Source organism: Oncorhynchus mykiss, chromosome 7 (genome assembly GCF_057628025.1).
Source record: "Oncorhynchus mykiss isolate SJ-2025 chromosome 7, ASM5762802v1, whole genome shotgun sequence".
Classification (NCBI taxonomy): domain Eukaryota; kingdom Metazoa; phylum Chordata; class Actinopteri; order Salmoniformes; family Salmonidae; genus Oncorhynchus; species Oncorhynchus mykiss.
In genome coordinates this window covers 80,117,501-80,130,205 of record NC_143028.1, presented here as the reverse complement: position 1 = coordinate 80,130,205, position 12,705 = coordinate 80,117,501, and the positions used below count along the sequence as shown (strand labels likewise).

General features: G+C 45.9%; 1 protein-coding gene across 2 annotated transcripts in view; it reads right to left on the bottom strand.

The window, feature by feature from the left end:
- Nucleotides 1-1,644: 1,644 nt before the first annotated feature.
- Nucleotides 1,645-12,705, bottom strand: part of pusl1 (pseudouridine synthase like 1) — a 37,006-nt gene continuing 25,945 nt past the window's right edge. Inside the window, exons 5-6 of one of the 2 annotated variants that reach the window (XM_090242061.1) lie at nt 11,936-12,085; nt 1,645-2,294 (exon numbers count right to left, since the gene is read on the bottom strand). In XM_090242061.1, coding sequence (XP_090098187.1) covers nt 2,120-2,294; nt 11,936-12,085 — 325 coding nt within the window. In that variant the 3' untranslated portion in view covers nt 1,645-2,119. The remainder of the gene's footprint in view (nt 2,295-11,935; nt 12,086-12,705) is intronic. The other variant, XM_090242062.1, reaches the window with a different exon arrangement.

Below are 12,705 nucleotides of genomic sequence, written 5' to 3'. Positions count from 1 at the left end.
ACATCACTCACTACAGAACAGGACCGCCGACTGTTACATCACTCACTACAGAACAGGACCGCCGACTGTCACATCACTCACTACAGAACAGGACCGCCGACTGTCACATCACTCACTACAGAACAGGACCGCCGACTGTCACATCACTCACTACAGAACAGGACCGCCGACTGTCGCATCACTCACTACAGAACAGGACCGCCGACTGTTACATCACTCACTACAGAACAGGACCGCCTGCTGTTACATCACTCACTACAGAACAGGACCGCCGACTGTTACATCACTCACTACAGAACAGGACCGCCGACTGTCGCATCACTCACTACAGAACAGGACCGCCTGCTGTTACATCACTCACTACAGAACAGGACCGCAGACTGTTACATCACTCACTACAGAACAGGACCACCGACTGTTGCATCACTCACTACAGAACAGGACCACCGACTGTTGCATCACTCACTACAGAACCACCGACTGTCACATCACTCACTACAGAACAGGACCACCGACTGTTGCATCACTCACTACAGAACAGGACCGCCGACTGTCGCATCACTCACTACAGAACAGGACCGCCGACTGTCACATCACTCACTACAGAACAGGACCGCCGACTGTTACATCACTCACTACAGAACCACCGACTGTTACATCACTCACTACAGAACAGGACCGCCGACTGTTACATCACTCACTACAGAACAGGGCCGCCGACTGTCGCATCACTCACTACAGAACAGGACCGCCGACTGTTACATCACTCACTACAGAACAGGACCGCCGACTGTCGCATCACTCACTACAGAACAGGACCGCCGACTGTCGCATCACTCACTAGCGAGTTCCAAACTGCCTCTGGAAGCAACGTCAGCACAATAACTGTTCGTCAGGGAGCTTCATGGCCGATCAGTCGCACACAAGCCTAAGATCACCATGCTCAATGCCAAGCGTCAGCTGGAGTGGTGTAAAGCTCGCCGCCATTGGTCTCTGGAGCAGTGGAAACGCGTTCTGTGGGGTGATGAATCACGCTTCACCATCTGGCAGTCCAACGCTACGAATCTACCTGCCCGAATGAATGCATAGTGCCAACTGTAAAGTTTGGTGGAGGAGGAATAATGGTCTGGGGCTATTTTTCCTGGTTCGGGCCCCTTAGTTCCAGTGAAGGGAAATCTTAACGCTACAGCATACAATGAATGACATTCTAGATGATTCTGTGCTTATAACTTGGTGGCAATGGTTTGGAGAAGGCCCTTTCCTGTTTCAGCATGACAATTCCCCCGCGTTAAAAGCGAGGTACATACAGAAATAGTTTGTTGAAATCAGTGTGGAAGAACATTGCTGGCCTGCATCAGAGCCCTGACCTCAACCCCATCGAACACCTTTGGAATTAATTGGAACACCGATTGTGAGCCAGGCCTAATCCCCCAACATCAGTGCCCGACCTCACTAACGCTCTTGTGGCTGAATGGAAGCAAGTCCCCCTCATCAATGTTCCAACATCTAGTGGAAACCCTTCCCAGAAGAGTGGAGGCTGTTATAGCAGCAAAGGGGGGAACAACTCCATATTAATGTCCACGATTTTGGAATGAGATGTTCGATGAGCAGGTGTCCACATACTTTTGGTCATCTAGTGTATGTACACAGAGCTCGGGTCGAGAGAAAATTTGCTATCTAGCGAAATCTGGTGCAATGATATGTTGTCCATGGTCCCTGACAAATGAACACATACATATAAATATGACTGGATTTAACTCACAGAGAGGAAAACTCTTACACACCATCTGTCTCTCAACCCATATTCCAGGGGTTAATAATTAAGCCATGAAAACGGTATTTGATACAGGAACAACCCATCCAGAGGAATAAACCCCACAGCCATTTTAGTTCCCCAAAGCTCTCTCCAACACTCCCCACTAACCTCCACTATGGATTATTCCCCTTCTAGGTAGAGGCCACTACAACGATCAGATCTGAAAAAATAATGATTGATTCTAATAATATTCAGAGGGTTTTTTAACTAATCCAAATCCCCACCAATGTAAACATGGAGTTGGGTACTAAGGGCTTTCTGACACACTGTGGCTACTGCACAGTTAGGGTTAGAGGTCAGAGGTTACCTGTGGAAGTGTTTGTGTACAAAGGCGTCTCCGAGTTCCAGACCGACCTTCTCCAGGGTCTTTACCGGGTCTTTAAACGGTGTCTCAGAGTTCAGGGCTCTGAAGGAGCTGAAGTTATGGGTCCCCACCAGCAGGGAGGCAGCGTCGCGCATCGCACCAACATCCAGGTCACTGTCAGGAGGAAGAGAAGGCAAAGGTTAAAGGGTAAAGGTTAAGGGTTATATGTATGTTAATTCCTGTAAAATGTGTGGACTGTTCTAAACACCTGGGAGACAGGTAAGCTGCTCCCAAAAGAGTGATATGACTTTCAATCAAATCAAATCAACTGTAAGGGGTGCAAAAGGTAACAGGTCACATGTCTCAGCCTCCAGTATTTATGCTGCAAGTAGTTTATGTGTCGGGGGGCTAGGGTCAGTTTGTTATATCTGGAGTACTTCTCCTGTCCTATTCGGTGTCCTGTGTGAATTTAAGTGTGCTCGCTCTAATTCTCTCTTTCTTTCTCTCTCTCGGAGGACCTGAGCCCTAGGACCATGCCTCAGGACTACCTGACATGATGACTCCTTGCTGTCCCCAGTCCACCTGGCCGTGCTGCTGTTCCAGTTTCAACTGTTCTGCCTTATTATTATTGGACCATGCTGGTCATTTATGAACATTTGAACATCTTGGCCATGTTCTGTTATAATCTCCACCCGGCACAGCCAGAAGAGGACTGGCCACCCCACATAGCCTGGTTCCTCTCTAGGTTTCTTCCTAGGTTTTGGCCTTTCTAGGGAGTTTTTCCTAGCCACCGTGCTTCTACACCTGCATTGCTTGCTGTTTGGGGGTTTTAGGCTGGGTTTCTGTACAGCACTTTGAGACATCAGCTGATGTACGAAGGGCTATATAAATACATTTGATTTGATTTTGATTTGACATAGGAACTGGTATTGTACTAGGGGCTGACCTCGTTTAGTCCACTGGTCAATTATTTGGTCGATAGGCTGTTGGTCGACTGAGATGTCTTTAGTCGAAGCAAATAGCAAAAAAACAAAACAATATGAAATAATACTAATAGGTTTTGTCGTGTCCTCTTCACGACTGTCTTGGTGTGTTTGGACCATGATAGTTTGTTGGTGATGTGGACGCCAAGGAACTTGAAGCTCTCAACCTGCTCCACTACAGCCCCGTCGATGAGAATTGGGGCGTGCTCGGTCCTCCTTTTCCTGTAGTCCACAATCATCTCCTTTGTCTTGATCACGTTGAGGGAGAGGTTGTTGTCCTAGCACCACACGGTCAGGTCTCTGACCTCCTCCTTATAGGCTGTCTCATCATTGTCGGTGATCAGGCCTATCACTGTTGTGTCATCGGCAAACTTAATGATAATGATGGTGTTGGAGTCGTGCCTGGCCGCACAGTCATGAGTGAACAGGGTGTACAGGAGGGGACTGAGCACGCACCCCTGAGGGGCCCCAGTGTTGAGGATCAGCGTGGCGGATGTGTTGTTACCTACCCTTACCACCTGGGTGCGGCACGTCAGGAAGTCCAGGATCCAATTGCAGAGGAAGGTGTTTAGTCCCAGCGTAGTGATGAGCTTTGAGGGCACTATGGTGTTGAACGCTGAGCTGTAGTCAATGAATAGCATTCTCACATAGGTGTTCCTTTTGTCTAGGTGTGAAAGGGCAGTGTGGAGTGCAATAGAGATTGCATCATCTGTGGATCTGTTGGTGCAGTTTGCAAATTGAAGTGGGTCTAGGATTTCTGGGATTATGGTGTTGATGTGAGCCATGACCAGCCTTTCAAAGCACTTCATGGCTACAGACGTGAGTGCTACGGGTCGGTAGTCATTTAGGCAGGTTACCTTAGTGTTCTTGGGCACAGGCACTATGATGGTCTGCTTGAAACATGTTGGTATTACAGACTCGGACAGGGAAAAGCTGAAAATGTCAGTGAAGACACTTGCCCATTGGTCAGCGCATGCTCGGAGTACACGTCCTGGTAATCCGTCTGGCCCAGCGGCCTTGAATGTTGACCTGTTTAAAGGACTTATTCACATCGGCTGCGAAGAGCGTGATCCCAGAGTCATCCCGAACAGCTGATGCTCTCATGCATGTCTCAGTGTTGCTTGCCTCGAAGCGAGCATAGAAGCTATTTTGCTCGTCTGGTAGGCTCGTGTCACTGGGCATCTCGTGGCTTTGCTTCCCTTTGTAGTCTGTAATAGTTTTGCAAGCCCTGCCACATCCGACGAGCATCAGAGCCAGTGTAGTACAATTCGATCTTAGTCCTGCTTTGCCTGTTTGATGGTTCGTCAGGGGGCATAGCGGGATTTCTTATAAGCTTCCGTGTTAGAGTCCCGCTCCTTGAAAGAGGCAGCTCTACCCTTTAGCTCAGTGCGAATGTTGCCTGTAATCCATGGCTTCTGGTTGGGGTATGTACGTATAGTCACTGTGGGGACAAAGGTCCTCAATGCACTTATTGATAAAGCCAGTGACTGATGTGGTGTACTCCTCAATGCCATCTGAAGTATAACCACCATGGAGCTGTAGGTCTAAGAGCGCATCCTGTTCAGTCTTAATACCGTAACTTACTTAGGCACAGTGCCTTCGGAAAGTATTCAGACCCCTTGACTTTGTCCACATTTTGTTAGGTTACAGCCTTATTCTAAAATGTATTCAATTGTTGTTTTTACCCATAATGACAAAGTAAAATGTTTTGCTAATTAATACAAATTTTTAAAAAGTATTCAGACCCTTTACTCAGTACTTTGTTGAAGCACCTTTGGCAGCAATTACAGCCTTGAGTCTTCATCAGTATGATGCTACAAGCTTGGCACACCTGTATTTGCGGAGTTTCTCCCAATCTTTTCTGCAGATCCTCTCAAGCTCTGTCAGGTTGGATGGGGAGCATCACTGCACAGCTATTTTCAGGTCTCTCCAGAGAAATTAGATGGTTGGGCCACTCAAGGAAATTCAGAGACTTGTCCAGAAGCTGTGTACTTAGGGTTGTTGTCCAGTTGGAAGGTGAACCTTCGCCCCCGTCTGAGGTCCTGAGCGCTCTGGAGCAGGTTTTCATTAAGGATCTCTCTGTACTTTTCTCCGTTCATCTTTGCCTCGATCCTGACTAGTCTCCCAGTGCTGCAGAGATGGTTGTCCATCTGGAAAGTTTTCCCATCTCCACAGAGGAACTCTGGAGCTTTGTCAGAATGACCATCGGGTTCTTGGTCACCTCCCGGACCAAGGCCTTTCTCCCCAGATTAATCAGTTTGGCCAGGTGGCTGCCACCTCTAGGAAGAGTCTTCTTACATTTAAGAATGATGGAGGCCACTGTGTTCTTGGGAGCCTTCAATGCAGCAGAAATGTTTTGGTACCCTTCCCCAGATCGGTGCCTCGACACAATTCTGTCTCGGAGCTCTACGGACAATTCCTTTGACCTCATGGCTTGGGTTTTGCTCTGACATGCACTGTCAACTGTGGGACCTTTATATAGACAGGTGTGTGACTTTCCAAATCATGTCCAATCATTTGAATTTACCAAAGGTGGACTCCAATCAAGTTGTAGAAACATCTCAAGGATGATCAATGGAAACAGGACGCACCTGAGCTCAATTTAAAGTCTCATAGCAAAGGTCTGAATACTTATGTAAATAAGGTATTTCAGTTTTTTATTTCTTTATAAATCTGTTTCACTTTGTCATTATGGGGTATTGTGATGTCATTATGGGGTATTGTGATGTCATTATGGGGTATTGTGATGTCATTATGGGGTATTGTGTGTACATTGATAAGATAAAAAAAACTAAAAATCTAATCCATTTTAGAATAAGGCACACTGGTACAAAATATGGAAAAAGTCAAAGGGTCTGAATACTTACAAATGCAATGTATTTCAATACTTATGTAGGCTACTGTATCAATCAATTTTTTATTTATTTATTTTATTTTACCTTTATTTAACCAGGTAGGCAAGTTGAGAACAAGTTCTCATTTACAATTGCGACCTGGCCAAGATAAAGCAAAGCAGTTCGACAGATACAACGACACAGAGTTACACATGGAGTAAAACAAACATACAGTCAATAATACAGTATAAACAAGTCTATATACGATGTGAGCAAATGAGGTGAGAAGGGAGGTAAAGGCAAAAAAAGGCCATGGTGGCAAGGTAAATACAATATAGCAAGTAAAACACTGGAATGGTAGTTTTGCAATGGAAGAATGTGCAAAGTAGAAATAAAAATAATGGGGTGCAAAGGAGCAAAATAAATAAATAAATTAAATACAGTTGGGAAAGAGGTAGTTGTTAGGGCTAAATTATAGGTGGGCTATGTACAGGTGCAGTAATCTGTGAGCTGCTCTGACAGTTGGTGCTTAAAGCTAGTGAGGGAGATAAGTGTTTCCAGTTTCAGAGATTTTTGTAGTTCGTTCCAGTCATTGGCAGCAGAGAACTGGAAGGAGAGGCGGCCAAAGAAAGAATTGGTTTAAGGGGTGACTAGAGAGATATACCTGCTGGAGCGTGTGCTACAGGTGGGATATGCAATGGTGACCAGCGAGCTGAGATAAGGGGGGACTTTACCTAGCAGGGTCTTGTAGATGACATGGAGCCAGTGGGTTTGGCGACGAGTATGAAGCGAGGGCCAGCCAACGAGAGCGTACAGGTCGCAATGGTGGGTAGTAGATGGGGCTTTGGTGACAAAACGGATTGCACTGTGATAGACTGCATCCAATTTGTTGAGTAGGGTATTGGAGGCTATTTTGTAAATGACATCGCCAAAGTCGAGGATTGGTAGGATGGTCAGTTTTACAAGGGTATGTTTGGCAGCATGAGTGAAGGATGCTTTGTTGCGAAATAGGAAGCCAATTCTAGATTTAACTTTGGATTGGAGATGTTTGATATGGGTCTGGAAGGAGAGTTTACAGTCTAGCCAGACACCTAAGTATTTGTAGTTGTCCACGTATTCTAAGTCAGAGCCGTCCAGAGTAGTGATGTTGGACAGGCGGGTAGGTGCAGGTAGCGATCGGTTGAAGAGCATGCATTTAGTTTTACTTGTATTTAAGAGCAATTGGAGGCCACGGAAGGAGAGTTGTATGGCATTGAAGCTTGCCTGGAGGGTTGTTAACACAGTGTCCAAAGAAGGGCCGGAAGTATACAGAATGGTGTCGTCTGCGTAGAGGTGGATCAGAGACTCACCAGCAGCAAGAGCGACCTCATTGATGTATACAGAGAAGAGAGTCGGTCCAAGAATTGAACCCTATGGCACCCCCATAGAGACTGCCAGAGGTCCGGACAACAGACCCTCCGATTTGACACACTGAACTCTATCAGATAAGTAGTTGGTGAACCAGGCGAGGCAATCATTTGAGAAATCAAGGCTGTTGAGTCTGCCGATGAGGATGTGGTGATTGACAGAGTCGAAAGCCTTGGCCAGATCAATGAATACGGCTGCACAGTAATGTTTCTTATCGATGGCGGTTAAGATATCATTTAGGACCTTGAGCGTGGCTGAGGTGCACCCATGACCAGCTCTGAAACCAGATTGCATAGCAGAGAAGGTATGGTGAGATTCGAAATGGTCGGTAATCTGTTTGTTGACTTGGCTTTCGAAGACCTTAGAAAGGCATGGTAGGATAGATATAGGTCTGTAGCAGTATGGGTCAAGAGTGTCCCCCCCTTTGAAGAGGGGGATGACCGCAGCTGCTTTCCAATCTTTGGGAATCTCAGACGACACAAAAGAGAGGTTGAACAGGCTAGTAATAGGGGTGGCAACAATTTCGGCAGATAATTTTAGAAAGAAAGGGTCCAGATTGTCTAGCCCGGCTGATTTGTAGGGGTCCAGATTTTGCAGCTCTTTCAGAACATCAGCTGAATGGATTTGGGAGAAGGAGAAATGGGGAAGGCTTGGGCGAGTTGCTGTTGGGGGTGCAGTGCTGTTGACAGGGGTAGGAGTAGCCAGGTGGAAAGCATGGCCAGCAGTAGAAAAATGCTTATTGAAATGTTCAATTATGGTGGATTTATCAGTGGTGACAGTGTTTCCAATCAATTATTTAGTTGGTCAAGTCTTCACACAGCATTTATGATCATTTATGATTTGAAATACAATCAAGCATTTTCCTTTAAAAATCAAATAAAAACTTGAATAATTAGCATAAACATGAAATAAACGGTTCCATTTCGGGAAATTGCGAATGAATGCGACTGTTTTTAGTCTTTGCTGTAATAAAAGCTTAGCAAATATAAAAACTACAATTGTTACAACAGACTCTCTGGTACGCTTATAATTTATTTTGTGTTGTTAACATTGTTCCAAACAGTCAGAAAAAATGATTTTGTAATCTATACAGCACCTGGGTATTGTGATGTCATTATGGGGTATTGTGATGTCATTATGGGGTATTGTGATGTCATTATGGGGTATTGTGTTTGTTCCTTATCTTATCTTCTCTTGATCTCCAGTATTTTCCACAACTAGTCACATTTATTCCACACATCTGACTACCTCAGTAAACATTCCCCTGTTTCGAGTTATTTGTCAAGTCCTCAGCATCCCATTTAGCTGTCCCATGTGTTACAGTGTTCAGAGTTTGCTGGAACCAATTTATTGATGTGATTATGATTATGCTATGGGCCCTATTGTGCCCACTACGGACAGGATTAGTTTTACTGGGGGAGGTCTGGTAATGTAATTATATACACAAAACAAGTTTTAGTCCCGTCCGAATCTGCTATGTCAATCATTTTTACATGGCAGGAGAATATTCCAGACAGAATAACCTACTGTTTTTTTTTGGTTTTGTTGGCAAACTCCCAAGATCCTCTGATAATACTAGTTCCGTGCGAATCGACATCCCTGTGTTTTGAGAGAAGTGTCTGACAGTTTGACAGGTGTTGCTCGCGGTTTGAGCAAGAAAACACAACAACGGATCGGAGAAACCGAAACAAAGCGCTGTGTATAAACTATATACGAAATACCTACATGTAGCTCATCAACTTTCCCAGTGAAGGCTTTCGTTTATATGTTTTGTGCATATATATATATATATATATATATATATATATGAACTGAATATTGGCAAATGCATCAGTACAAAAATATTGAGCCTCTTTAATGCAACCCTTGGTGTTAATAGATGGCAACGCAGCAGCATACAACTAACCTAAAGGTTTGGAAATGATAAGTTCACTTTCTCATCCGTAGCCCTTTAAAAATGCATGTCAAGTGCACTCGCACTGTTTAGCTCCCATCTGAAAGCCGGCGCTGCATTTAGGGCGTACTACCGATCACTGAAATACCCTAATGATTAGGATCACACTTCCTCAATTCAAATATTATGCTGACACTATAGGGAATATGGTTCGGGAATGGTTTAGAAACACGGGAATCAAGTTATCAGCGTGTCCCTGTCACCTGGACATGTCTTCACGCCTAGAATAAACAACTGTCCATTTATTTAAATAATATTACAATAATAATTACAGGGGGGCAATTTGGGAGAAAAAAAACTAATCGTTCTCTGGAATAACAGGGCATTCTGGAGAAATAATTACATAACCAACGTACCTCTAGTAATAATCAAAGACCTATTCTTACCAAGATGTGCATACGCTGCATACACGTGTCACGTAAAGAGAGCCAGGGTTAAGGGAATGTTTTTCCTAGACAAATTAGGGATTTCGGGTAACAGAACTTTTCAGTCAGAAATGGCTGTAATTAATGTTGCAGCTTCAGCAACACACTGTTGATGTTCTGTGGTGGTCGCTGCGGCCGGGAGGAGAGAGCGACGACGGCTGCTAGTCACAGTCACCAGGCCCGAACTATATAATAAATTGCTGGTTGGTCTCCCTCTAGTCATTTGTGAGTCTTAATTATTTCATCAAACAGTTCGCTTAAAGCATCAGACAAGCTCAGTGCATATAGTTGATTTGATTAAAACACATATACACAATAACACAATAATAACACAATAAATTGGTCAAAAGAACAGAGGCCTCGTGGTCAACTAAGATGTTTTTTTTGTGTGTTTATTTTCAGGCGCAGCCCTGTAGTGTTCCCTCACTGTTCTGCTGAATACCAGGGATCCTTATGGATGGGAGGGAGGGAGAGAGGGAGAGAGGAGGAGGGAGTGAATAAGAGAGAGAGATGAAAGGAGGGATGGATAGAGGCTGAGGGAAAGAAAACAAGAGAGAATTGGAGAGTGAAAATGTAAGAGACAGGGACGGGGGAATAGCGGGAGGGAGAGCAACAGAGGGAGAGACAGATAGAGAGAGAGAGCGAGAGCGAGAGGGAGAGAAAGACAGAGAGAGAGAGAGAGAGCGAGAGGGAGAGAGGGAGAGAGGGAGAGAGGGAGAGAGAGGGAGAGAGAGAAAGAGGGAGAGAGAGAGAGACAGAGGGAGAGAGAAGCATACATGCGTGGGTGTTGTTCTGCATCTGTATAAGCCTGCAGCTTATTTTGGCCTACTTTCCCAAAAAAGTGAAGAGAGGAAAAGGGGAGGAGAGGAGAAGAAGAGGGGAGGGTGGAGGAGAGGAGGGGGGGAGGAGGAAACGAAGGGGGAGGAAGAGCAGAGGACGAGGAGGGGAGGAGGACGAGGGGAGTAGTGGTAGGCGAGGAGCGAAAAAAAACACTCTTGAGATGAAACATTTCACGCTACAACTTTCCTCATTCCCTGTTACATAAACCACTCCATTCTCTAACATCTCTTTTGTTATCCTCTCTCTCCCTCTCCCCCTCTCTCTATCCCCTTATTGCTCTCTCTCTCCCCTTATTGCTCTCTCCCTCCCTCTCCCTCCCTCTCTCTCTCCCCCTCTCTCTCTCCCTCTCTCCCTTTCTATCTCACTATCTCTCCCTTTCTAGGTCTCTCTCTTTCCCCTTCTCTCTCTCTCTCTCTCTCTCTCTCTCCCTTCCCCCCTCCCTCCCATCTCACCTTCTCTCTATCTCTCTCTGTCTTGCACCTCTCTGTCGCCTCCCTCTTTCTCTTGCTCGCCCTCTCTCTGATCCTGACTTTTGTCTGTCTGTCTGCGTCAGTTCAGATATCTCCACTTCATGTGTCTGTCTGGGTCAGATATCTCCACTTCATGTGTCTGTCTGGGTCAGATATCTCCACTTCATGTGTCTGTCTGGGTCAGATATATCCACTTCATGTCTCTGTCTGGGTCAGATATCTCCACTTCATGTGTCTGACTGGGTCAGATATCTCCACTTCATGTGTCTGACTGGGTCAGATATCTCCACTTCATATCTCTGTCTGGGTCAGATATCTCCACTTCATATATCTGTCTGGGTCAGATATATCCACTTCATGTGTCTGACTGGGTCAGATAGCTCCACTTCATATCTCTGTCTGGGTCAGATATCTCCACTTCATGTGTCTGACTGGGTCAGATATCTCCACTTCATGTGTCTGACTGGGTCAGATATCTCCACTTCATGTCTCTGTCTGGGTCAGATATCTCCACTTCATGTGTCTGTCTGGGTCAGATATCTCCACTTCATGTGTCTGACTGGGTCAGATATCTCCACTTCATGTGTCTGTCTGGGTCAGATATCTCCACTTCATGTGTCTGACTGGGTCAGATATCTCCACTTCATGTGTCTGACTGGGTCAGATATCTCCACGCCTTAATTTGCTGATTCTCTACACTTCGTGTGTTATTTGCCTTCATTATTCACGTATTGCAAACTCTATTGTCTTAGTGTGAGTGAGTGTGATTCCTGAGCTGCTCTGTAAGGAATTGCTTTGCGGTCTCCCCCCTACATGTGGTTTACATACTGAGACATGCAGTGCGCGCATGCACACACACACACACACACACACACACACACACGATTGCTAGGGTAACTCACATGTGGCGTAACCCCCAGCAGAGGTTAGCATCGGTCAGTGGCATGCAGGAGTGATGAGTGACGCCCGTGGCTAGCCGGTAGACATACGTCCGAGACACAGCGCGGAAACGGGCATGGAACCCACCGGGGACCCGGTAGGCACGGGTGATTCTGGGGGACAGACAATAAACCACGGGTGATTCTGGGGGGGACAGACAATAAACCATGGGTGATTATGTGGGGACAGACAAACCACGGGTGATTATGTGGGGACAGACAATAAACCACGGGTGATTATGTGGGGACAGACAAACCACGGGTGATTCTGGGGGGGACAGACAATAAACCATGGGTGATTCTGGGAGGCAGACAATACACTGTGGGTGATTCTGAGGGGACAGACAATAAACCACGGGTGATTCTGGGGGGACAGACAATAAACCACAGGTGATTCTGGGGGAACAGACAATAAAGTACGGGTGATTCTGGGGGGACAGACAATAAAGCACGGGTGATTCTGGGGGACAGACAATAAACCACAGGTGATTATGTGGGGACAGACAAACCACGGGTGATTCTGGGGGGGACAGACAATAAACCATGGGTGATTCTGGGAGGCAGACAATAAACCGTGGGTGATTCTGAGGGGACAGACAATAAACCATGGGTGATTCTGGGGGGACAGACAATAAACCACGGGTGATTCTGGGGGGACAGACAATAAAGCACGGGTGCACGGATGATTCATAGGATGCCACCTTTCAAACAAGTCAGTTCAAATTTCTGCCCTG